Below are 27,859 nucleotides of genomic sequence, written 5' to 3' on the forward strand. Positions count from 1 at the left end.
CTGCATTGGTCTCTTTGGGACAGGCCACGTTCCTGCTGCCCCCTTCAGCAAGGACTCTGGACAGGACACCACCATTAGCGGTTCAGGCTAGCCAGTGAGTAGCGACGATGTTGACGACCTGAGCAACTCGGATGTGACTATCCAGACTTGCTGCTGTGCAGCGACGGTCTCATCTTGAGCAGGGGATGCCTTCAGTGCCCGTGCATAGGTTGTTATTCACCGTTTCTGTATAATTCTGGCCAGATGCAGCGGCACCGATACTTTTAATGAATCTATGAAGTGGGCTTGAGGTCTCTTCCCCTGCCGGACTATACTGCATTCTATTTTGGATGCAGTGTATGTAAGTATGCAGTAACCCATCGCTTTATTACAAGAGGATGTATAAAGCTGTACGACTGCGATGTTCACCCGAGTGTGCTTAACTATAGCCCGATTCATTCGTTCATCTTTGACTCCCGAAATAAAGTCAAGGCATGCGCCTCCGCCTGCCTCTAGTAGGCTTTTCTCCCACCCCTCTGCGAGCCAGCTGTACTCGGGGCCCTGCATTTCCACCAAACATCTGCTAATCCTCGTTTCCTGCTAAATCAAAGTGAAGCGGCCCTCCCACCACTGCCAACGTGACTTCTCCTCCCTAGAAGCTCAACCCCCGCCGCCCTACTCTTGATAAGGAATCGCGACTGCTCAGCGCCCACAGTTGGTAGCACCCAGTGTCTGCATTGTCCACCTCGTATCCTCTAACCTGCACACTGAAACTAGAGTCGCCGCCTTACACCATCAGGCCTAACCCCTCTGCCGTTTCCCTTAGACCCGCTGGCATGTCATTTAGGCGGAGCTACTTCGGACCGACGGTTTCCCAGGCGCATTCTTCTGAACGCTAAACAAGCAGCTCCCCGACACAGGCTGCCGTAGAAGGGGCACCCAGCTCTGCTGACGAGGACCAGGCGATCACTGGCATTCCGATCACCCACCCGCCACCTGCATTCACGCCATAGGAATCTACTCATCACCGCGGCGGCACTGCCGCAGTAACTGCCCTCTCGGACCTTGATGCCTGAGCGGGTGTTAGGATAACATCTGCAGATTTGGCTCATTCAATAGGGTGTCTGCTCCAGCTTTATTTTGTATTTTTGATCATAGGGTCCTTTAGGCCTTCAATCCCGCCGTGGACATCGCAGTATAATCCCTACCCTGGAGCTTAAGCCGACTTTGACCAGTTCAATAAGCACTTGCACAGGCCCCACATTATACTAATCGGACATTTCCAGAGTGGAGAATCATATCCCCTCAAAATCACTGCATAGCTCCTATTCAAGCAAATTGCATATTTATTCAGTAGTCTAGGGAACCCCATGTCTGCTTGGTATCAAACGAAAGAGCAGATCCATTCCGCAACAAGACAAAACCACACAGACTCGCACAACAGTACACGACGACTACCACTGCTCTCTTGCACTTTTCCACCTTACTCCCACTAACTCATCGCCGCCCTTCCCTTTTTTCAGAGCCGCCAGAGCGGCAGGGGACCACTCCGGTGGTGATAGTGCGGTACAACTATCCTTTAACCTTAACATCTTTGCTTTCCTGCCTCCATCCTCGCAATAATCCCCCCTCACGACTTTTCCTCACTAAACCGAAAAGACTCCAATTGTAATCTTTCAGCGACATCTAGTGGTAGCTTTCAGAACTGCTAAGTCAATCGATCCCTCATTCAGATCCTACCAGCATTTCTTATTACATACACGGAGGTCCTCCTGAGCAGGTATCGCCGGTCTGCCTTGTTCGATTTGCCTCCTAGCACTACTTGTCCCCGGTAAATTACTCAAAAATCCAGGGAACGTATGCTGCCCACGTCCTACACATTAGTTCACTACGCTCACCATATTCAACTATACTAGATAATCTTCACATCAGTTAAGGAATTTCCTTGCACTCGGACCTTCTTGCTTCTACTAACAATCTTAAGAGATAATACATTGCTTTGGCCTTAGAATGATTATTAGAAACGACCAATCACCTCACAGCTCCAAAATAATAGGCTATAAATGGCGCATAACAAATCCTCCACAGTTTCCTCAATTGCAACCCATCTGCCCGAGGCACAGCCGACCTAGAGACTCACCCTTACAACCTTAAACTACCCACATCTATTCACAATTACAAACCGTCCACCCCGTCTGTCACTCGTTCTTTCTCGACCGTCGTTAGGCCACTCTCACACCCTTCTCACTCCTGTTCCCAACATCAAATCATCAGCCAGACTAACCACCCACACACTCCAAACCCAACGCTTCAGTCCATCGCCTTACAAACACTCCCTCTCCCATCTCACCACCTCCTGCATACTGCCCAATCTCCCCCCCCCCCCCTTCTTCCCCTCCACCTCGTCACCTCCCGTACTAATCCTACATCTCCACTATCGGGACACCTTTCAACTCCCCTCCCCACCTTCTCAAGGCCTTGTCAACTATCAAACGTACCCTTCCACGGCACCAGGTGCACTCTTCGTTCAATTATCTTACAACCCTTAAAACAGTTTACAAACCATGAAATCTCCTGTTCGCCAGCCCCTCTCATCCCAAACACTTCTCCCCCCCCCCCCACTGCCCCGCATCACCATCCCACTGGTAATGCAGGGAGCCAACTTGGCCTTACCGGAACTTTCCTTTCATTTAACTCAGCCCGCACCCAACTGACTGACCCCTCCACTCCCCAACCCCTCCAGCAACCCCCAATCACTTCGATGCACATCTCTCCTTTTCCCTGAGGTAGGAATTCCTTCAAAGACCCCACGCTCAGCTCTCCTTAGACTCGCTCCACCTGCCTCACTACCATCCTACTCTGCCTTACTCTACTCCACCCCTCTTGACAGAGTTGCTCCTCTGTATTCACTACTCCCTACAAACGCCAATTACCCACTTCGATGTCCCTCTCCATTCCTCCCACTCAGCCTTCACATCCGCTTTACCATCCTACTCCCACCCCATCCCTGCCACACCTAGACTTCTCTTCCCTTCCACCCTGCCCTCTACCCACTGTACAAACCCAGTCAATTCGCTAGGCTGCAAACGTTCCTGGCATCCAGTCCACCATTCTCGTACCCACCGCTCCCCACGCCGATCGTAAAACCAGAATCAGTCCACACTGTGCGACAACACATCTCCCATTAACTTTCCCAGGACACATCCCATGGGGAAACCCCACTGGCCAACAACTCTCCCTTCTCTCCGCCGAAAGCGAACCCTGTAAAATCCCTTTTCCGTCTACTAAACTCACCCCACTTACACGCCGCTGAGCCCACCACCTTGAGAGACAAGTATACAATACCATACATTCCAAGCACCATGGCCTACACATCCTGTGGATGCCGTCGAAATTAGATAATAGCCCCCATCCCCAGCATTCACCCAGAAAGTCCCCCCCGAACAACAAGAGGAATTACTTTCCCCTCTCCTTATACACCGTCTCCCAGCCCCTTATCTATGCCTCTCCACACTTCAGCCCGCAACCCTCTTCAACTTACAAGCTAGGTTGTGAACTATTCGCTCCCCCCACCCCTAATCATCCTTTTTGCATCTCATCCCACTCAAACGAGGCTGCCCACTACCCCTTCAATAAACAATTAGTCATTTCAAAAGCCTAATCCATGACAGATCCGAATGCCCAGACTTCATGTTCAGCATCTAAACTTAATACTCCCAAGACTTCGCGCCTGTAGCACACAGTGATTCCTTCAAGGTAAAAGTTTGTCGAGAATCGTGGTAGCAGAGCAGGTGACACTGCCATTCACCACAAGGATTCCATCTGCGCCATCCACTTAAATTCTTGTCTCCATACCGCAGATTGTGAATCCCTACTGGTTAAGCTCATGCACTTGCCCTACCCTGCTCATCTACGGAGTCCCAGGTCAGAATTGACCCTTTGCCTACTCGCTCTGTGATTCCATTGCATCCATTATTAACTCTCAACCTCACTTATCAGTCTAAAACTAACATTTGGTTCAACATGCCCCTCAACCCCACGACCAACTCATTGCTTACTAACCTCAAACCGATGCAACTTTCACAGCGAATATTGGGTTACATGTCAAAGGCACATATCAATACTTTTGTAACGATTTTTTTTCCTCCCTAAAAACCCACCCCCACCGTTTCCGGAAATATTTAACCCTTTAACCCACCCACACATATTCTCATTATGTGTTTTCATTATAAAAGTTTCGGTATAAAAGCATTTCTTCATAAAAGATTAGTTCTAAAGATTGCATACCTTAATATTGGCTCCACTTGACACTTTGGACGTAATCTTTGGGTCTTCTAATTGCGTCACCACCTTCCCACCTCACCCTCTTATATGGTCTGACCACTCTGCCATCTCCTTGGACCTTGCTGCAGGGGTAACTCCTAAACCCCTTAACTAAATTGAAGGACCTAAAACACTAGCACGCAAATGGAATATCAAGGATCTTCCTGACCAATCAAATTTCCCTTTAGAATCCCATTCTTCCCCCGTTCTCCATCACTTCCTTTGACAACTGGCTTTACAAAGCTTTCTACAATTCTGTCACCCTTCAGACTTCACAAAAAATAAAGGATCAACCAAGCAAATAGTATTCAACACAATTAAAGAGAAAAACCCCCCAATTGATCTCTGGCACGTAGATGGCTTTTGAATCTGCCATTGGCAAACAGATGTGCCTACATGACCCAGCTTAAGCATAATGGGAACAAAATATGAAAAGCGAAGAAAAATCACTACACGGACAGGATCTCTAAAGCTTTTCATTCTGCCAGAAAACTTTTCAAACGGATCACCAAATTCTCTTCCTCTGCTTGTACCATTAACCCCCCCCCTGTAGATAATCCATATTCAACGTGCTATCTGACACATTGTACAACTAAGTCGGAGAGGAATAATGTTACCCTATCTCAAAAATCTTCCTTTCCTTCCGCTGCCTCTCCTGTGAATAATTAAAGTTACTCACCGTAGTGACTAGAGTACTCCTAGTCCATATTCCCCTTTCCTCCGCCTTGTGGGTGTCGCCCCAACATGGCGACGGTACCGGAACCTTTGGGAGCGCAAAAAAGAAATTGAGCTTCCCTTTAAATTTAGTATAGCGCGGGGCGTGGCCTAGGGAATGGTAACGCCTTACTGATGCCCCACCTTCGTGCCTCCCCTCAGTCCCCTTTGAACATATCAGACGCTTCGATACCTGGCTATGCTTATTACCTATTAGCCATTGGCATACTACCGGGGGAAGGCAGGTTGGATGTAAGGAGGAAAGGGCACTAAGAGTACTCTAGTAATTAAAGTGAGTAACTTTAATTACTCATACGTCCCATCCCCGTTCCTCCATCCTTGTGGGCGATTCCACCGAACAAGAACCTTGGGTGGAGCAGTGATAACCTGCCTCCTATCTAGGATGAAGCAAAAAGGTTCTTCAGAACCGCCTGATCAAACTCTACATCGTGCCTAGAGTTGGTGTCCATTGAGTAGTGCTTACAGAAGGCCGACAGAGTGGCCCAATTAACCACCTTGCTCACGACATTCCAAAAATCAGGTCTCTGAGAGGTGACGGCCGTGGCCTTGACTCTGACCGCATGGGCATGAATCCACTCAGGAACAGGTCTGGCCAGGACCGTGTACGCCTCCAAAATGGCCTGAACCATCCAACGGGCAATGGAAGCCAAGCCCACAAAAGTCACGAATAATGCCTCGGACTTCCTGAAGTATTTGATCAGAGAGAAAACTGGAGGACCCTCTTGAGGTCCAAGGAATGCAGTGCCCTCTCAGCCTCAGACTGCGGGTTCGGGAGAACACTGGTAGGCAGAGCTCTTTGGTACCGCAAAAACCTGGAATAGTACCCTGAGCCCGTCTACAAGAGGAACCAGTTCCATCACCTGCATCTCCAAGAGCAAAAGGACCTCCTGTAAAAGAGCAAGGGACCCGATCTGACGAAGACGAGGAGAGGATGGGAGAGGCCAAGGAAGAGGAAGACTGAAGCCAGTGGAGACTACGGATAGGATTCACATGTTGCTGAAAAGACGCTTTCAGGTGTTCTGGAAAAGGGCCAAACGGCCCCCCATAGGCAAGCTGTTTTCCCCAAACCTTGACATCACTGGTTTTTGGTATTAGAGGCGGGGGAGCAAAAAACCTGTGCAGCGTCCTCGGCTGCTTGCTCCTGTTGTCGCTGGGCGACCTGTCCAGCCTCCGTGTAACGTGGTCCTGGAACACCTTGAAGCCAGAGAAAGCAAAGTGTTTGAACTCTGCCTTGCCCTGGGACTGAGGAAAGGATTTATGTCCAGGTTTTGTCAGGATGGCCAAGGACTTAACGGTTTGAGTTGAGTTTTTCTTCTTCAACCCATCGGTTAATGAATGAAAAAGGTACGCGCCCTCGAAGGGCAAGTCCAGGATTCGATCCTGCAGGTCAGCTGAAAACGTAGTGGTGTGTATTCACGCTTTCCTGCTCATCTCAATACCAATGCACAGCCCTCTGTTGGCTGTGTCGATGTTTCAAGACTGAAGACTACATTAGGTCCTGCGCAATGGCCCAGGCATCTGCCCGACTGGCCTTGAAGGAGGCTTGCTTGTTCGAAGGGAGGTCGGGCAGAAATTCCCCGAGCTCCTGCCTCAGATTAGCCACAGCCAAGAGGCAGTCTGCGCTGGCTTGCCGCATATGCAGTCCTGAGATGGAATAACAGCACTTTCCCAAGACTTGAGGACTTTGTCTTCCTTGGAAAGACAACTGGAGGTGACTCCCATGGAGGAAGATGAGGAAGACTATGGTTTAAAATACGAGGCCACACCGACCACTGAAGAAAGCGGGTGTGAGTGGGAGGCCAGGAGGATTGGGTCCCCCATCCGCCAGCCTGAACCTGCAGTCCAACTTCTTGTTCATGTGGGCGTTGGCCCTGGGCTTCTCCCAGACCTTTCGCGCCACCTGCAGGACACCATTCTGGAGAGGGATGCCAGACCGGATCATGGTGCCTGGGGAGCTTCCTCAGCAGAGGGACCCCTCCAAATGCCACAAGAACTCCACCAGGCCCTGAAGGCAGTCATTAAAGTCCTTAACGGATGCCGAGGTTTCATTGTCCAGTGCATCATCGTCCTTGTCATCACCCCCCCTATTCACAGGCCGAGGTCAATCTGAGCCCTGGGACACAGGTGCCAACGGGGTCCCCACAGCCCCCAAGCCCGGTGCCGAAGACAGTTGCAGCAGCTGTTGAGGGGGAGGCATTGGTGGTACAGGAGGTGGTGGAGGGGTCTGAAAACCGGTTGGGGCTGGACTGGGGGAGGGACCGGCACTAGAAGCGGCAGCACTGGAGGAATGGGAGGAGTACCCGGAGGAGTACCCAGAGGAGGGGGCCAGGGAGGCGCCACCTTCAGGATGACCTTCACAATATCCTTCAGGAGCCCCTTCATCGGAGTGGAACGCATGAGGAAGAGGAAGCGCTTGAAGAAGCGGTCCTCGCAAGTGGTTGGGTCCCTAGGGGCCCGTCCCTCTGAAACGCCCGGCCTCTGCTCCTGGTCAAAGATCAGTGGCACCTGGGGCATGAAGCCGCAAGGCTGTGATGGGTAGATGCATCCCTGAGGAGACCAGATGCCTGTACCGTACAATCCGCTGCTGCTTCCAGTGAGAAGGGTACTGGATCATCTTGCAAAGTCCATTCGAGGGGCGAAAGCACGGGCGAGCCATGAGTTGGATCGAAGATGACCGATGGCTTGGCAGGCTCTGCCACGTGCCTCTCTGCCATTTTGAAGCCTTGCACCAAGCCCTGCGTGGGAGAACGCAAAAGCCGTAGGCAACGATAGGCCTCAGACATGGGAGGATGCAGCTTGTGTCTTGCACCCGAAGCAGAAGCGTCGCCCTCAGAGTTCGGTAGAGTCGTACACCCTGACCTGCGACCTCAGAGCGAACTCCAGTAGGCTGGACGCCCTCGGCAGCTGTGCCGGTAGCCGCGCTGGATCGTCCCCGAGGACAAGCTCTTGGAGGTGGCATTTGACAATACCTTAGCCCTGGGGTTGACAGAGAACAAACTTGACCGCTCTTCTGAGGATAGCACGGTAGGGCCCCCGAACCCCTCAGCTTGGGAGCCAGTAGCCGGGACGGCCTCGGGTCTGCCCACAGAGCGGCCACAGACCCCTCACCTTGGGCGCAGGTAGCCATGGAGACCTCAGGCCTGCCAGAACCTGAATCAGAGGAACCCTGATCCATGGGAACCCCAGGGAAGGAGCCGCTGTGGTGAACAGAGGGCCTACTTTGTCTTGACAAGAGGTCCTGGAGACGAAGTCCTTCAGATGGGGTGGAGGAGAAGTGTGGAAGATCTCCCTCCACCGCAACGACCGATTCTTCAATGCCCTGTGACCAAGAGCGTTGCAAGCCGAATATACGTCCCAGCGGTGGACCGGCCAAAAACACTCAAGACAGAGTGCATGGGGGAGCAAGGGGGGGGGGTGAAGGAGGGATCATAGACCGGGAACGAGCAGTCACATGAGGCACATCTCGTGAATACTCCTGCAGCCGACATGCGCAGTGAGAGGCGAGGTAGCAAAGGACGTTAAATAAGATTGAAAAAACATTACTGGGAGCAAGCAGAAAGCTAAAAAAAAAAACAATCTCTGTGCTGGCTGCCGGGCCTGACACCGTCCGTTAGGAAAAAGGGACTGAGGTGAGGCGCCGCAGGGTGGGGTCTCGGCAGAGCATTCCCACGCGCTTTACTAAATTTAAAGGGGAAGCTCAATTTTTCCGCTGCCAAAGGTTCCAGTACCGTCCCCATGTTGGGGAACGCCCACAAGGATGAGGAAAGGGGACGGGATGTACGAGTACATCTTACAATTTTCCTTTCGAACAGCCCCTTCTTTCCCCTGCTTCATTCGGCTCCCCTGCTCGAATTCTTAAAGCTCTTGTCTACCAGACTACCTACAGGCTTGCCAGGTGACCCATGCCTCTACCCTCACACGATTCTAAAGAGATACTTTCCTCTACCTGTGCTGGGGATCTCACACTACATTAACTCTGTGTGCCTCTGGCATTTTCCCTGCAGACTTCAAAAACTTCCTTCCTCAAGCTTCTCCTTAAGGGGGAATCCCTGGACACACTGGAGTTTAATGATGAAACCTAGTTCCAACTCTTTCCCTGGCCAAACTAGAAGACCAGGCAGCATATTCTCAATTATGCCTCATTTCTGAATCCAACAACATCCTGGATCTTGCTCAGTCAGGCTTCACATCTCGATCAGGAATAGGCTCTTGCTTAGTATTCATCTGGGATACTCTCAAAACGCATGCAGACGCAGATGGGACTTTCCCCCTCAACCTCGCTGCAGCCTTCATCATTGTATCATTCCATCCTCACTGAGAGAATACCCAGCATGGCCATTTGTTATGTTCTCAACTGGATCTCTTTCCTCTGCAACTGATCACAAATTGGATTCTTGCTACCTTTCACTTTGGCTGCCCCACCACGTGTTGTACAGCATGCCCCAAGTAGAATCCCTTGAGCCCCTCCTCTTTAACCTCTATCCCAGCCCCGTGCCAACCCTCATTCGCTCCCATCGCGTCACCTGCTAGAACTACTCCAGTGAAACTGAAATAATTCTCAAAATCCATACCCAGGGATCGAAATGAAGATTCTACAAGCAGGAGCTAAAGACGGCTCTTCGGTATGCAGCATTAAAGGCATGGTCTAGTAAAAAAATGGATTTAAAAAATAGGCAACAAAAAAAAAAATACTAGCATTCTCTTTTTTAAAACTTCCTATGTAAAATTTTGAGCTATTCAAGCTCAAAATTCGCAAAAGCAAGCACATGGGCGCATCCATTTTGTGAAATGGATGCCCTCCTGTGCTGGCTTTTGCGGCACTAATGAAGGAAAAGCCAGCCAGCTGTAGTAAACAAAAGCTACCGCTGGGTGGCTTTCCCTTCATTAGTGCTGTACGCGGAGGACGGGGACCGGAGACCAGAGCAGGAAAGCTGCAGCTGAATCTCGGTAAGTGCTATTTATTTATTTTTTTAAAATAAGCATTAGCTGCGTTTTTTTTTCTAAGTTTTCCGGGCTGGAGGAGCCCGGAAAACTTAGAAATAAAACCGCAGCTTTAAAAACGTATTTATGTTTGCGGTCGCTTTTGAAGCGACCGCAAACATAAATACAACGTTTTTGTGTTGGAAAATGCTGCGGTTTTTCTTTCCAAGTTTCTCAGGCTCCTCTGGCTCGGAGGAGCCTGAGAAACTCGGAAAGAAAAAAAAATGCAGCGTTTTCCAACACAACCGCGTTGTGTTTCTGCCTGCTGTGGCTATCACTTTGGGACCGGAGACCCAAAGTGAAAGCCACAGCAGGCAGAAATACAACGCGGTTGTGTTTACATGCCGCGTAGTGTTTCTGCCTACAGCTGATTTCCCATTTGGGGCTCTCAGAGAGCCCCAAATGGGAAATGCTAAATGCTGCGTTGTTTCTGCCTGAATCTGCTTTCCCATTTGGGGCTCTCGGGAGCCCGAGAGCCCCAAATGGGAAAGCAGATTCAGGCAGAAACAATGCGGTTGTTTTCCGCACTGCTGCGCTGTTTCTGCTTTCCCATTTAGGGGTTCTCCTGCTCCCCGTGGGGCTCCTCCAGCCCGGAAAAAAACCACAGCTAGTGCTTATTTAAAAAAAAAAAAAATAGCACTTACCGAGATTCAGCTGCAGCTTTCCTGCTCTGGTCTCCGGTCCCCGTCCTCCGCGTACAGCACTAATGAAGGGAAAGCCACCCAGCGGTAACTTTTGTTTACTACAGCTGGCTGGCTTTTCCTTCATTAGTGCCGCAAAAGCAAAAGCCAGCACAGGAGGGCATCCATTTCACAAAATGGATGTGCCCATGTGCTTACTTTGCGAATTTTGAGCTTGAATAGCTCAAAATTTTACATAGGAAGTTTTAAAAAAGAAAATGCTAGTATTTTTTTTATGTTGCCTATCTATTTTTTAAATAAAATGTTTTACTAGACCATCCCTTTAACCAATGACCAGGAGCTGCCATTGTGGGAACAAGGAGCTAGCACAAAGTATTTAAAAAAAATCTAGCTTTCATATAAGGTGCAAACCTCTCGTTGTGTCCATAATGACTCCTTATGCTTTAAAATGTCATTTAGGTGTGCCCTAATGTTTCTTTATAGATTGTCCCAAATGCACAAAGGAGCGTTTCTTCATCCTCAGTTGGCATGGTGACTCAAAGGTAGCTCCTGGCAGCTGTTGGTGTCAAGCTAACCAGGCTGTCCTAGGCTACAAGTAGAAGCTAAGAGCTCCCAGCTGCCCTCAGTTTCGAACCCTGTATATCGAACCTTCCTCCCCATCACCTGAATTTGCTCCCGGCCTCGGTGCAGCTGACCACTGGCCGACTTACCTCCTCCTCAACTCCAGCAAAACAGAAATCTTTCTTTGTGAAAAGACATCCCTGCCCCTTCATTCCTTAGCGAAAAACTCCTGCCACCTCTGCTTTGTTCTCTCATTTTCACCCATCACATACACCTCATCCTCCTGTTCCACTTTGGCCCAATCTGTGCCAGTCACTTGAACATGGTCACTAATCTACGAAGATCAGCACATCCACCTCCGTTATCCTCCCCAGTGGCCCTACAACAGGCTCTCCCGGTCCTCGCCGATCCATCATCTTCCCAGATCTGGTTTCGGCCCCTTACTAAATCATCTATCTTAAAGTCATATTACAAGACATCTTCCACATATATGGTTTAGATGAACCCTAATCTCATCTGAGATCATCTGATACAGATTTTAGATCAGCAGAAAGTGAATACTATTCTACTGAGATGATTCACACACAGGAAAATCCATCCCTCCACAATTGGGAAACGCCCATGGACTTTCCCTTCGGCACATTTTGCTTGGGTCTGGAAAGATACCAGCAGTCTTTTCCAGAGTCTGACTACCTATGGTACCTTGCTTGATCCTAGTCTCCCTCAGGTCCTAGCCGGTTTCAGTCTTCAACAAGTGGAAGGATGCCCAATGCACTGGAGTGCAGGTCAGAAGACTTACCATGCATTCATTTGGTGTCCTCTAATAAACACTGATTTAATGAGATCCTACCCTAGGTGGGCAGTGGCACTGGATTCCTCGATTTTTCCTGCATCGTATATATGCATCTTTTATTCACAATGCTTCCGATGTCATAAATCTGCATTCATCAGCATATTACTTCTGTGCATTCCCGCTGCATAAGGGGCACTAGTGAGCTTTAAGTTGCTGTCAGTGGCCCTGGGGTTCTTTCACCAATTTTAGCAGCCTCAGTCTAGCGCTGCACCTTAAAAGCAATGCCACATAATTTCAACTTCACCACTGTCAAACACAGCAGAGATGTCTGCTCGGCGAGGGGATTGATTCAGTGCACAACCTCATTCTCTACGAAAGTGCCCCAGTACGTAAACTCACTCAGCACACGGGTGAGACATGCAGGTGTAGCAGCCACCTCCGAGATCCCGGCCCAGTATTCTGAGGACCAGCGTCCCCTCTAGAATTAACTATCCTGATGATGGTGAATACGATGCTGCCCCAAAACCGGATATATATGACTACGCTATATATACACACCGAGGATTTGCCCAGTCCTTGCCAAATTAACTTGGACCAGGTCACAGATGTTATGAAGCAAATGTCCTTTCATTTTCTCTAAAGTTTTGTGCATGAATTTATATCTAGCAGAGGAAGTACTCTGTTAGCTAGCAATTTGATACAGCTTTGGCAACAGTATATTTTAAGTTTAATGGCAATCCCCCTATTTTGCCTCCTTGTCAATACGTGGATTGTTCCACATTCTCCATGTTTGTCTTGTAGTAAACAACTCTTTCACGTTTACTTACTACATTTCAATATGTGCATTCATAAAATAAATGTATGATTAACTCAAATGATTTTGGCGAACTATCTGGATTAATTCAATGCATTCAAATTTGTCTGTCTTCGAGATTGCTTCAACTAATTTTCCATTTAGTGGTGTTCAATTATATAGTTCATTAACTCTTCTAGTTATTAATGTGCTGCTAGTAACACTATGTAACGGTACTTAATTTCAGGCCTGCTATGTCACAGATACTAAGACCTAGGGTATGATCCATAAATAAAACAACATTTCTCTACCCTTGACATTGGCCTTAGTGCTCTGTATACACTGAACTATCCTGCTACCTTTCCTGCATGTTGCTGTGTCCCACACAATGCAGCGGAGTCCCACAATAATATCAGTCAAGCTCTGCGTAGTCTTTCCAGCCTTTTGCAACTGCTTCAGCAGAGACAAACCTAACCTCTTTAAGCAACCCTTCCTCTTCAAACTATCTCTACCAGACTTCCTCTGTACTGCCACTGCTGCATTTACGGTTATGCTAATTTATTTCGTACTCTCCACTGTAATCTTCAGAAGGGCCTCCCGCCCAGAGTGCTTTCAAGCCATCACATAGGGCAAGAGGCGCAATCAAAATGCAAGATAACCTGAGTGGGATGTGTAGTTTTAGCTATTAGATGGCGCCTAGTGCCTCCTATAAGCCGAATCTATTGCATTGGAGTACATTTACGAAGGACATGGGAGGCAAGGAAGGACATCGCTTGTTGGTGGTGTTCGGTTAGTTACCAACACATTGGGTGCCCAAGAACCATGTTAATGTCTATGGCTATTCCAGTACCTGAGCCTGCCCACCCAAAACACATCCTCCTGGGATCACAGAGTTAGCTGTAACGCTCACCTGGTTCCCACGGAGGCGCGGCGTCGAAGGCGCAGAACTCTGAAGATGGACAGGAAGGGCCCCTCTATTCTGGCTTCCCTGGCTCGTTGGATACCCTCCTGTGCGTGAAAAGGGAGTATTACCAACTGTGGAACAATGCTCAAGCCTCCCACTCCCTTCCAACCCTCCACGATACCTCCTCCACGATTCCCCGTGAAGCCTCACCTTAGGGTTTGGAAGGATGAGCTCTCCATCCTGCTTCTGATGCAGGGGCGCGTTGAAACCCAGTTACTTCACTGGATTGAGGATTGTTGGGAGTTCAGGTAAGCTTGACTGTTCAGGTAAGGCGCTGTAAAAGTTCTGTTCAAAAGTTCAAGCTTAATAATAATGTTCGTTGTTTAATTGCAGCAAGCGCTAATGCTTACGTCTTTTTCCCCTTAGGGGCCGGAATTCGGAGTGCCGGAGATATGGCACCGACCCGAAGTGAAACAGTTCTGGATGAGCGCTCAGGTAATGTCTTTGCATTCGCTCATTCAATGTCTGGTCTTTTTTCCCCATAGGGGCCGGGGTCCGGAGATGCCAGGAAGCGGCAGGACCCGAAATGCAGTGGGAATAATCCAACAGGTAAGACTTAAAAGGAAACTGAGCTTTCCTTATTCCTTTTCTCCCTCTCACCTTTGTTCTTGTCTTTTTTCCTCTAGGCGCCGGGGCGTAGCTGAATCCGGAAGATCGCTGCTGAAGATGGAAGCGCCTTGCCAAGGTGAGTAAAATGCAGCGCTGCAGCGATCGAAACGAAATGCCTTTAAAATGATGTCTTCCTTTTCAGGGCCGTTGGAGAAATGACTCCGGGATGCAGATTTAGCAGGTAAGGGCTTTTCTTCTCCTATTCTCTTCCTTTCTCCCCTTGCAGGTGTCCCAGGGTGTTGGCAGGCGTGGCTGAAGCCAGGATGCAGGAGCTGACACGGTGAGCGTCCAGCTGCTAGGTGCAGAACAACGCGAAGCACGTGTGGCTGTTCGGGTGGGGTTTAAATAGCCTTGGAAGAAGTTCCTGGTATGTATCCTTCCACCAATCAGGTATGTATCCTTCCCCAACCACACCCGGGTAGTGAAGTAGTCCTACAGGTAAAGTAGTCCCATTCAGGCCTCAAGAGGGCCTGGATGAAGCAGCAAGGTCTGCATCAGGTAAGTGTGCACCCAAGCACTTAAACACATATCCTCTTCTATGAGCCTGGCGCCTAAGGCACCAGGACTGGGGTCCGCTATGAGCCTGGCGCCTAAGGCGCCAGGACTGAGTCCAAAGGGCCCCGACTTGGGCCCGCTGAGACTTCCCTGGGGAAAATGATGTCTGCCTCTGGGGTTGCTGGGCCCGGCCTGGCTCCTTAGAGGTAGGCATCATGACATTAGCTTTATCAAGCAGTAGGAAAACATTGTGATGCAAGTGCCTACCAGTGTTATTTCAAAGTGGTCGTCTGAGAGTTAATGGCTTAACTGCAGCTATAATAGTCTACTGGTGTAATTAAAATGTCTTAACCCAAGTGTGCATTTTGCCACTGGATTTATGAGCAGTATGTGTGTCCTTGCACTGAAGTCTTGTCAAAACAGGCACTAGCAAACTCAACAGTCTTTGTTTGGATTAAGTTATGTTAAAGGATATTTATACTGCGTACTATCACCACCTCAGTGGTACCCTGGTGCTCTGATGGATATGAAAAGCAAGAGGGTAGGGTGAGTTAGTGGGACTGAGCAGGAGAAAGCTCAAGAGAGCTGTGAGGTGATGTTAGCAGCTTCAGTTTGGATTACATCACTCGCTGAGCGTAGGTGTGGTTTTTCGATCGGTATTTGTCATGTGCTGTTGTGCGAGGCTATGTGTGGTTTGTTTCGTTGTTGTGTGGTGTGAAGTACGTGTGGATTGTTTCACTGTATATGTATGGTTGTGTTTGGTTTAGAGTTTGAGATGTGTGCGCAGAGGGATGAGTTTTAGTGGGTTGGTTAGTGGTGGTGCAAAATCGTACCCCCTCTTTTTGCCCATATGGGGTGTCCTCCCCCCCCCCTTGCCAGTTTTGTGCCTTGTGGTGTTCTAGGGGGGTATCCCTCCTATATTCTGCGCAGAGCAGTGAGTTTTCAGCAGGACTGTTAAGTGATGATGCCTCCTCCACCACCACATGTTGCAATTAGAATAACGGCTGTCTACACCACTTTGTCTTCTGGCACATCCTGGATTGCAGCCACCATCGCCTCCCTGGGTCCCTTGAGGGGGTGGACCTCTTCTCTGCGCTCTTCAGCTCCCTGTGGTTCATCTGTTCGGTCGTCACTGTATCCCCTTTAACTCTAATGTCCTCTGACTGTGGATCAACTTAGGGCGCTCTCATCCCTCTTCCTAGCCTCCGATAGGACCCACCATGGGAACGGGTGCACACAGGTCTCCCTCCCAATCGGATGTCTCTCCATCCTCCTGCGCTTTGTCATGGTTCGGTCCTCAGTCTTGCCATTTGTGTGTTCATTCCAAGGGGTGTGGGTATTGCTCATACATAGTCACCCGTTTCTGAGTTTAAGAGCCATGTTTTATGGGGTTTTCTGAATTTTAGATGGCCCTTCATGTTTCGTATTTCTCTCGGCAGGGAGTTCCACATTTTTGCTGCTAGAAAAGAGTGCTGATCCACCAAGTTTATTCCTTGTGTATGGTTTAGGTTCTAGGCGGATGTTGTTGCTGGATCTGAGCGTTCTGGTCGGTTGGTAAATGGTAATTTGCTGTGTGTGTTATGCACATTGTTTTTAATGCGGTTCGTTTTTTGACTGGCAGCCAATGTAGCACCTTTGTATCGCTGAAGTGATGTGTTCCCTTTCATGAGTTTGAGGAAAACTATGGACACCAGTTTCTGTATATGTTGCACTTTCTTTAGTAGGTAATGCAGCATTCCGTGGTATAGGCTAATGGCGTAATCCATTCTGGACATGAGGGATATAGCCAGTTTTGTGCATGAAGGAGAGGACCGGTATAATCTTTTTGATAGTGTGCAGGTGGAAGAAGCATTTCTCGATTATTACATTTACTTGTGGTTCTAGGGTAAGCGCATGCAACGTGTTGGATTTGCAAAAACAATTGCAATATTCATTTTGTTCATTGCAACCTAGCAATTTTGCATTTGTGAACCATGCCACTTAATAACTGGGAATTTGCACATGTAATATCCTTCTGTAAATTTGATCCCTGATTGTTCTGTTCATGATTTTTTCCTGGCTTTTAGGTTTCAAATTAAGATGTAGTCTTGATTAAACTGAAGAGATACAAATGGAACTGTTGAAGTTTGAAACATTTATTACATTTTAAAAAACGATTCTGCTTCTATCAAATACGTGATCAAATACTTGGTGGAATACTAAAACTGCTTTTTGGTACACTCTTAAGGTGCCGTACAAACACTACAGTGGTAATGTGTGCAGTAAAATATGGGATAACGTAAGATATATACACTCTTACTGTGCTGCGTTAACCTAGGCACTTATTTCAACAGCCCATGTAGGTTTGATTTATTACACGCTTATATTTGTCACAATCACTTTTTTCTTGGTTGTGTGCTCTAATTCTACTTTACTACCAGCCTTCTTCCTTCCCGTCAGTTACAAATGACTGTTCTATTACAGCTATAATTATAGAGTGGTATTGTTTTTCCTTTTGGTACAGAACCACTTTTTAGATTGTAGACAAAGCACTGAAAGAACTTCGCCAAAGTCGCCACAACAATCTTATGTTGCAATATATTAAGGAGGTGCCTCACTGGACTTTGAAAACCAGGTTGGTATTTTAAGAGGACAAACAATTAACAAGCATTTCTTACCTGAAAAGCAAATTGAGGACGACTTTGGAAGTGAACTCAACTATAATGTAATGTGGATATCGCCACAGAAAAGCACTCTGCATGCGCATCACCTTCCCTATGTTTATTAGGATCTGCATCACAGACCCACTGCGGACACGAACACACCAGCAGTAATGGGGAAAGGGTATCAGGACACAAGCCAATGATTGAGGCTTTATCAAATGACAAACACAAGTCATGCTTTCGTACTGCTTCAAGTCATTCTTGGCTGTGCACAATTTCAGGTATTAAATAGGTATTTGCCAGACACTGCTATCAAAATTCCCACATAATCACACTCTTTTACAACTGTTACCATCTTATAGCCTAGTAGTACCATTATAGCAGCACCTGGCAAATGCCTACAGAAAAACCAAAAAACTGTTGCCTTTGTCAATGCTGGTTTTTATAAAAGGTGGTTGAAGTCTACAAGAAGTTGAAATCTAAAAACCACAGGGAATGCCAAGGAACAAACACTCCCTTCAAAGATAACGAAATGCAAAGTCTACAAACATTGGGGGTTGACACTTAAGATAGCAAATCCCGGGCAGAATGTTTTAATTCCCCAATAGTTGATCAGAGAAATTAAACCATAACTCACTACACTAGGTCACAAGGCACACTATAGTATGGATGTGTGGTACTTCATATTTCAAGCAAGCGTTGTCATCAGTGATGCAGGGGGAGGTAAGTTCATTTGCATTGTTACAGGGTATTCGTATATGTATATTAGTTCATTTGGACCAAGTGGGTCCACTTTGGCTTCCAAACATTTGTAGAAGTTTTTTGCCAGTAGTAACTTCAACTCTTCTATAGCTTCCCTCATATCTTTATATTTCACTGTTCATTCTGAACTTCATGTGCACAGGCCTAAAAGCTCTGAAACTACTATGGAAGTGTGGTGATTTAGCACATTATAAAAGCCTACTGACATAAATCACGCGCGTTTGGCATGCGCATATCATTAGAAAGTGTGTGTGTGGAATTCCATGCAATGTTTACACTCCTATCTTCATTCCGTGATTGTTTTCACTGTATTCTGCCGTCTGCATTATTCCACGCGTGTAGCAGGTGCAAAGGTTGGTTCCACACATGTTCTTGTTGATGATCACATGGTCTGTGTATTGGTCATGCCAGACATACTGTGCATGTGGATACAGTGACACTATTCGTCGAAGTGAACATTGAGTTTGGTTTTTCTGATTTTCGGAATTTTGGCAGTGTGCATCTGTTGAAGGGAAGTGCTACGTGTGGGCGGGGAAATCTAGAACGTCTAAGAGTGCAATTGCAAGTTAAGATTCCAAAAATGCTTATTTTGTGCCTATAACACGCTGTGCAAAAAAACGAATTCTTTTTCTACATGAAACGTCACCAAAATCTGAAATGACCGTCCACCTGTGGGTCAGATCAGTAAATTTGCCTTGCAACTGAAATTTGATGGACGAGGTCCAAGGTCACAAAGGAAACGGTTTCTTTTTTCCAATGTAAAGTGTCAAGCAACCTTAACTGTAGGATGGATGCCACAACCCTAATGGTCTGTTCATTGCACAAGTAGAAATGTTTTATAAAACATTTCACAAGACTGCTTTCTCAATTCATGGGAATATCGGCATTATTCATGCTGACAGCATTCAGGCTCACTGATCTAAAAGTAGGAACATCGCTCTGAATATTCATAAGACATTCTGTAATTCGGTCTCCTTGGAAATACGAGCTCACTGATGTAGACAGTTGCACAGCTGCCGTGAAAATCCAAATATCTCAACTGCTACAGAACATCATTATTTTCCCATCTGGTTTAACAAACCAAGGAAAAACGCTCTACTTTCTGGCTTTTAATATAGTAAAGCAGTGCTCACCTCTGTTGGGGAAATCAATTGAGCAGGAGCACTTGCTGAAAACCAATAGTACCCCGATTGAGCTGAGAATAATTCATAGTAAACGTTCACTGCCATCAGTGACCAGTCTGTCGCAAGCCATGTTGATCGACCTAGCCTTATACGTTAAGAGCGTAGCTAGCCTACTATTCATACTCTGTGCAGTCAGTGGCAAAGTTGTGTATGTACACCACTAAGACTCATAGGTGAAAAAATAAAAAATTATCACCACAAGAATCACACATTGGATCACATCAGTTAGTACCGGCTGAACATATAACCAAAGTACTCCCTTAAACAGTACTGTTAATAGTTGTAGAGAGCACACAAACGGATTACCCTGGGGTACTGGTATAAAGTGTTAGAAAAGAGCTTGGTGAGATGAAGGGTTGAGCAATATAAGGATTCAAATACATAACGATAGGGTCAAACATCTCTGCAGTAGTCTATGCATGTAGCCTACATTAGAAGCTGGGAGCTCGGCCACGGTGCCATATATTCTACTGCACACTAGAGAAAAGGTGAATGGTATTTAGCAGGAGAATAATTTTGAGTAGTGGATTAAGCACACAAGTGCTTGTACAACAAGTACCGTCCAGCAGGGCCTGGAGAAGGGAATTCAATGTGGAAGAGTTTGGACACGGCACCAGGTGAACAGCCGACAACCAATAAAGCAAAATAAACAAAACACATGTTACAGGTAATATTATGGGCTTTATATAATTAACAAAGACATTGGTCACCATTTGTCAGCAACTGAAATCATAATTAAGCGCATTTTCTTGTAGCACTTGATGCTGGATTCCTACCACTTCTAAATAGTGTAATATTCTGTCTTATTTCATGGTACTCAATTTCTCAACCTCCAAAGAAGAAAGGGCGGGGGATCAGGTCTGCTGGGTTACAAGTGGTGTTTGCTTGTGAGAGGTCAAGCTTTGAGGTGGGAAGATTAAGAGAAACCGGTTGTAGGTGATCTTTGATATCTCCCAGACAGTCAACAGAAAGAAGAAAAAATAGACAACATACATACAAGTTTAGAACTAAAGCCTTGGGGGTTTAATACATTCACATACTAAAGGCTCCCACCCCTCAGGTTGAGAAACTCTGGAACGTTAAAATAAAAATTCGGCAGTAAAACAATGGTTTATTTTAGGAAAAATAACTTTTAAAAATAAGTGAATGCCATTTTAAAAAGCGATGCATGCCAGCCCGGCAACCGCTGAGAAACCAGTGCTGCTCGCTCAAGTCCTAACCTTAGAGGCTTACTTCAGATTTTTAATGCATGTTGAATACCACATTCTGCCAGGGCACTAGTCTAAGGTGCAACTGAGCGGCAGTGTGTAACATGCACCAACGAATAAGTCACTCAAGGCAGGGGAACGCAAAAACCATATTTACCAAAGGTAGAAGAGATAGAGAAACAGCCATATCAGATTCGTTATTATAAACATCACAAAGAAAACGATACATGGTTAATGTCCCTAAGAGAAAAAACAAACAGCCAAGTATAATTTCTTCCTTGCTTTAAAGATCAGCTTAAATTCCCAGGTAGCTTTTCACTACCATTACGGCAGCCAATTGGCTGATAAATAAGTTCATTTAGCAATAAAATCTCTAGTGAGACTAAACTTATTAAGTTATGGAGCGAGAAAGAAAAATTATTTATTATCTTGACATCGCTGATCTTATCACATCACAGAACCTTGACTTCATCGCCATCACGGAAACATGGCTCCATGCAGCCTCAGGTTCTCTATTGGCATTAGATATCCCAGACGGATACTCCATTATCAGAAGCGACCGCCACTCTAACCTCTCTAAAGGAGGCGGTGTTGCATTTATTCACAAAGACATCAACATGAGATTAATCCCCAACACACAACTTAGTTCGATCCCTATCAGTCAAACTCTCTATTCTACACCAACACAGCCTCATTGCACCTCATCTACAGACCTCCAGGCCCTCTCTCTCCTCATTCTCGGACGACATGTCCATCCTTACCGACAACACTAAACCTAACTCCCAAGTCTTACTACTTGGCGACCTCAATCTCCATCTATTGGACCCTAAGGACCTCCATGCCGGCGCGATTGCCAGTAATATCTCCAACCTAGGATTCTCTCATTGAATTCTCGAACCTACCCATGACAAGGGAAAAACGCTCGATTGGATTGCTGACCTAAACTGTAACACGCTTATAAGCTGCAACTCCCCGTGCGCTTGGTCTGACCACTACATCATTATCTTTAGCATACGAAATACAGGGGCAGACAGGACTGCATGTGTTGGGCAGACAGGAGTGCATGCATGGGGCAGACAGGAGCGCACATGGAGGACTTGAGCGCGCGGGGCGGACGGGAACGTATGGAATGAATAAAAGTACATGAACAGACTGGAGCGCATAGAACTGCGCAACGTACATAGTATGGTCTGGAATACAGGGAACATTTGAAAGAACATGTAACTCATCATATCACACCCCACGCATACACTCTTCTTTACACCACCACTCAACTAGAACACAGAGTTACTAGGACACCATTCGGTATAACTGTTCTCATACTAACATCTCCCGCTCACTCCCCATCATAAGTAAACACTGCTGGTTACACACCCCCAGCCAGGTGTTCTCCTCAGGCCTAACGCAGCCACAGTCGGTCTGGATAAATTCTGCCAGAACGAACACATACCCCTGATCTCAACCATCACACCCATCGCTAAGAAGCAGCTATTTCATGAATACCGCACCAGCTGCACACATACCCGGTGCGCACACGCCCCGTTGACTCTCCCTATTCTCTCTACTGACCTGAACTTCGGTTCCCAAGGGCGTTCAACCTACCAGCGCCTTCAGACCATACCAATGGTATTTAAGGCGCTATATAAATGCAAAATAACATACCTGCTAATGACCCACATCTCAAACCTAATTTTGCACCTTCCATACCCACAAGAAACAAAAAGGACATCACCAGGGACAAACTGCTCCCTCTCACATTGCCTATAATTAATAATTGTGCATCGGGGCATGATGACCCAACAGTCCTAGTGGACACCTTTAAACAAACCCCACTCAAAGCTATCAATACCATAGCACCTCTCAAATTAAGGAAATCTAAACAGCGCGCCCACTTAAACATGTGGTTCACCCCACATCTGAGAATATTTCGCAAAGAAAAACATAATGCAGAAGCTCTTTGGAAAAGTCTCCCATGCGAGACCAATAAAGATAACCTCTTCATAGCATCTCTTAATTACAAGGAAGCGATTGTACAAGCAAAAAAAGACGCACAAACAACGTATTTCACAAGCAGAATCTTACACGAAGGAGTCATTCAAAATTCTTAAAGAACTAGAATCCCCCTCGTCCATCCCCGATACTTGCAGCAAAGACAGCACGTGGTGCAACAATATTCAAAAAGCCCTCACCAAAATAACTACCCTACAGTCTGAAATTAATGCAAAGCAAAGTTGTCTACAAACCAATTCCCAAACGAAATTCATGACCGGTAATACGACTACCTCCACATTCACTCATACACCGTTTAGCTTTGCTCCTCTCACCATTCTAGAGGTAGAAAGCATCATTAGTAAATTGAAACCCTCCAATTGTCAGGGTGATTCCTGTCCTGCCCCCATCAAGAAATCTGCGCATGAACTTGCCCCTTTCATCACCACCTTTATCAATTCCTCATTTCAGGCAGGCATTGTCCCGGATAACCTCAAGGATGCTTGGGTCATCCCCTTGCTCAAAAAACCTACCCTTGACCCCAGCATACCAACCAACTACAGACCCATCACTACGGTCCCATTCCTTCTGAAAATCTTGGACAGAGCAGCATATCTACAGATTCAGAAGTACTTAAAAACTAAATCTACTCAGAACAAGACAATCTGGATTTAGATCTAAGCACGGGACAGAAACATCCCTATTAGATCTCAAAACTTAAATTGAGGACTTAAAAGACAATGGCAAAATGGCCTATTACTCCTGGACTTATTGGCAGCCTTTGACTTGGTCAATCACCAAATCCTCTGTCGCCACTTGAAATCAGCTGCCCACTTTTCTGAAAAAGCCACCAAATGGATCAGTTCCTTCTTGGACAATAGACACATGAGAGTATTCTCACCCACTTTATCCGCGGACCCGACACCAGTGCCGTGTGGTGTGCCTCAAGGCTCCTGCGTCTCACCAACGCTTTATAATCTATTCACCAAACCTTTGTTTGATGTACTCGAGTATCTGGGTGTTACTTACACCAACTACGCCGACGACACCCAGATACTCATTCCCATCACTGGTGATCACAAGGTTGATTCTAAAGCATTGAACGACATCTACCAAGTCATTCAAGTCTGGATGGCCCTACATGAGCTCTGTCTTAATGATGACAAGACAGAGCTTCTCATCTTGGGCTCCCAACAGCGACTGAATAGACTTGACACCCATCGTGCAAAACCTTCAATATTGATGACAACTCAATTAAAGTGTCCACTGACACCAAAACACTAGGAATCTATCTTGATTCCACGTTATCACTCAACAGACAAACTAATGCCGTTGTCTCTACCTCTGCGTACACATGCAAGCTTATCACAGCATGCCGCCCCTTCTTTTCCACACAGAACTGCATTACTCTGGTCAGGACATTGGTTATGACCAAACTAAAATATTGCAATGCTTTATATCAAGGGACTAACCAACGTAACCTAAATAAACTCCAGGTTACTCAAAATAATGCCATCAGAGCGGCCCTCAACATCCCCAGATCTGCACACATCTCCGAAACAAGGAGGAGTCTACACTGGCTTTCAGTAACACAAAGAATATCTCTGAAATCTCTCGCCCTCACACAAATATTTGAACAACCAGGCCCCTTAGCCATCTAGCTTCTCGCTTCGCTCAGTACGTGCCTACCCGGCCACTCAGATCAGCTGAAGAACATTGCTTGACCATCCCCAGATACAAACTTCAGAAAGCAGGTGGTGTAAGCTTCCCAGTTCTTGCTTCCAAACTATGGAACTCACTTCCACCAACCATCAGATCTGAATCTTCTCCAACCTTATTCAAACAAAAAGCTAAACTCTGGCTAGCCTCCACACAAGACTAACCCCTACTTGCGCCTGTAATTAAATTCTATATCTTAACTATTAGATACTGTTGTATATTATATATTGACTACAATGTAATAGTCTATTAAGGGCTCACCCTCAATAACACCAAGTTCCTACCTTGTATATTGTGCTTACTATGTATTGTATATATTTTGCTGTTTCTGCTCTCATGCATCTTTCTCCTCACTGTAACCCATGTATACTTTTATGAATAATTTTATGAAAACTTCACTCTTTAAATGTCTAACTTGCACCTATGTTGTACCAAGACATGCGCCCAGATGCCCTTGGGCCTGGTGCGCTATATAAATAAAATAAATACAAATACAGCAATATATTTCTAGAACTCTAGGCACTGAGCTGTCTCCAGGCACCAATAACCATTACAAATCAAAGGTACCTATGGTGTTCCGCTTAGATGGAAAGAGCTGACAGGGCAGGTTGCCAGCTTAGATAGCTTATCAGCCCCAGAGGGCTCCTGCACAATCTTGAGTAGCTGTTAGCAGTACCTCTCAATATGAGAACCACTGATTAGGAGGAGCACATGTTAATAAACGACCCCCCCCTCACAGCCTATGTTACAATGCTAATCCGTTTTCAGAAGATATGAAGGGTGGAGTCTCACCTTCTGGCTGTGTCGCCACCTTGAGGGGAATTGAACTCTCTCCTGGGCCATGCCTATTCAAAGCCACAACTCGGAAGATGTAGACCGACTCTGGCATGAGGTTCTGGATTGTCACTTGCATTTCTCCGGGGTGGCTGGTGTTCTCCATACGCTCCCTTCAGGAACACAGTCATCGGATGGCCGAGTTAGAGAAATAAATTTTAAAAAAAAGCAGGGTGATAACATATTTGAGAACAAAGGGTTACAAACACAGGCCACGTTTGCACCATTATGGAGCAGAACCGAGAGCTGATAACTTACAGCCACTGCACTCTACAGAGATGGACACAAGCATGTCACATGTATGTACACACACATACTGCACAACCATTTTAAAGCAAATGCTCAACCGCACCACAAAAATTAGCTCTTTTACAGACAATTCCATTGACGGGTAAATCCATGTAGTTCACACCTAGGTATAATATGGGATACAGCACTCACCGTAATCGTATTTCTGATGCTTCCATCTGCTTTGATTCACATGCTATGCATAGGCCGACATCTAGTGGAAGCTGCAGAGTATTACAGTTGTTTTTGAAACTCGAAAAGGGACGTCGACAGTAATACTATCCCTAGTGACACATCCACTGTACCCATAGTCCTGTCGAGGTCCCTCAGATTGTTTTGTTTCTGACATGAGGTAGCATGAGTACACGTGTATCCAAGCACATGTGTCAGAAGCTCATAAACAACCATACACCTTCTCTCCAAGGGGAGTAAGGGTGGGCGCATGTGAATCTAAGCAGATACAACCATCAGAAATAAGATTACAGTGAGTAATGTATCCCTTCTGAGGCTTGTGGAATCTGCTTAGATCAGATGCTATGCATAGATTAGCAAGCAGTGTTAAGAGCAGGTGGTGGGTTGTGAGAAGGTCTAGCGGCAAATAAATGTTTTAGAACCACTGATCCCACCTGTGTATCTGCTTTGGAATGAGTGTCAATTCAGTAGTGCGGAGTGAAAGTGTGTACTGAGCTCCATGTAGCTGCTTTGCAAATGATGTCTAAAGGGACATTTGCGAAAATTGCCAGAGTAGATCCAGTGTCCCTAGTGGAATGAGCTCTCTGTGTGAAAGGCAGTGTTTTGCTTGATAATGAATAGCATAGTTGTATGCATCCGACTAGCCGTTTGGAGATGGCATTTTTGGAAATGCAGTCTCCTTCTCTGCCTTGTGCTACGGAGACGAAGTTGGTCTGTTTTCCTAAGCGGTCGGGTCTTGGTTACATAGTAAAGGACCACCCTCCTTACATCTAGTGCATGGAGTTTTTTCTCAGCTGAGCTTGTGGGGTTCTGGAAGATGGCCGGTAGATCAATGGATTGGTTTACGTGGATTTTGGAAATTAATTTCGGTGAAAACCTAGGGTGTGTACGTCAAACCAATGTGTCCTTGTGTATGATAAAGAAGGGATCTTGCACTGACAATGCTTGCAATTCACCAACTCTTCTTATGGAAGTAATAGCCAAGAAGGCAGCTTTGTATGTCAAGCATTCAAGACTTGACTTGTACATAGGCTCAAATGGGAGCCCCATGAGCTTTGCGAGTACTACATTGAGATCCCAGCCTGGCGGTGGGTTTGAAATTGGAGGGTGAGTCTCTTTACTACCTCTCCATGAATGCTTTAATGACTGGAACTTTCCACCACAATACCTTACTTTCAAAGGTGGTGTATGCTAATAAAGCCGCCAGGTGGATCTTTATGGATTTGAATACTAACCCAGAGTCTAACAAGTGGAGCATATCATTTAGAATGTGAGATGGAGTACATTCTATGGGGTTTATCTGTTTAGACTAGCACCAGATTACACATGTCCTCCACTTTTCGAAATAAGTGTCTGGGTTTTGTTTTACATGCTTCCTTGTGTATATCCATACACCTTTCTGGTAGTTTTAGATGTCCAAACTCTGACTTCAGGAGCCATGCTGCCAAGTTCATTGAGTGAGGTCGAGGGTGAACTGTTGGGTCAGCAGTTTTTTCTGGCACGAGAGTTTGATGGGATTGCACATCGATAGTTTGCACAGATGTGGATACCATGGTTGTCTTGCCCACATGGGAGAAACTAGGATGAGCGTCATCTGTTCCCTAATCTTGTTCACCACTCTGCTCATTGTTGGTGGAAAAGCATAAGCACATTTCCCTGACCAGCTCATCCATAGGGCGTTCCTCTTGGCAGCGTTTCCCCAACCAGACGCCATCACTGGAGGCTCCCCCTCCACGTCTATGGTGGCCTCGGCCTGAATGGCGCGATAGGCCCAGCACTTTGTCTTTGAATCCCGAAGTGTCTTAGGCTTGAACAGCTTGCAAGCTCGACAATGCCCCTCATTGTGATCCCGTGCTAGACACAGATTGCACACCCGGTGCTTGTCTACCCTGGGGAACTTTTTATTACAACTGGGGCAGAACCTAAATGGAGTGTTTTCCATATTTAAGCAAAATGGCAGCCAGGCGAGAAAAGAGTGTAAAGGGGAAAAGGCATTCTCCAATGTCCACCCCTCCCTCTCCCTACTGTTCGGGCCAAGGCCCAGTGCGGCCTTCCAAGGCCGAAAGGGTCAGTGGAGCCTGGGATTTTGTTCAACAGTAGTCCTTTCCACCGCCGAAGATGTAGTCGAAGGCGGTTTGAGAAAGGACAGAAAGAATATCTAACTTTAA

At 46.5% G+C, this 27,859-nt stretch overlaps 1 protein-coding gene across 9 annotated transcripts in view; it reads right to left on the minus strand.

Annotated features, from left to right (window-relative positions):
- Positions 1–27,859, minus strand: part of NEO1 (neogenin 1) — a 1,161,518-nt gene that overhangs the window by 411,319 nt on the left and 722,340 nt on the right. For all 9 annotated transcript variants that reach the window (XM_069624609.1, XM_069624607.1, XM_069624606.1 and 6 more), the window contains exon 9: positions 25,170–25,324. In XM_069624609.1, coding sequence (XP_069480710.1) covers positions 25,170–25,324 — 155 coding nt within the window. The remainder of the gene's footprint in view (positions 1–25,169; positions 25,325–27,859) is intronic.

Source organism: Ambystoma mexicanum, chromosome 11 (genome assembly GCF_040938575.1).
Source record: "Ambystoma mexicanum isolate Mex_15411 chromosome 11, UKY_AmexF1_1, whole genome shotgun sequence".
NCBI classification, from domain to species: Eukaryota; Metazoa; Chordata; class Amphibia; order Caudata; family Ambystomatidae; genus Ambystoma; species Ambystoma mexicanum.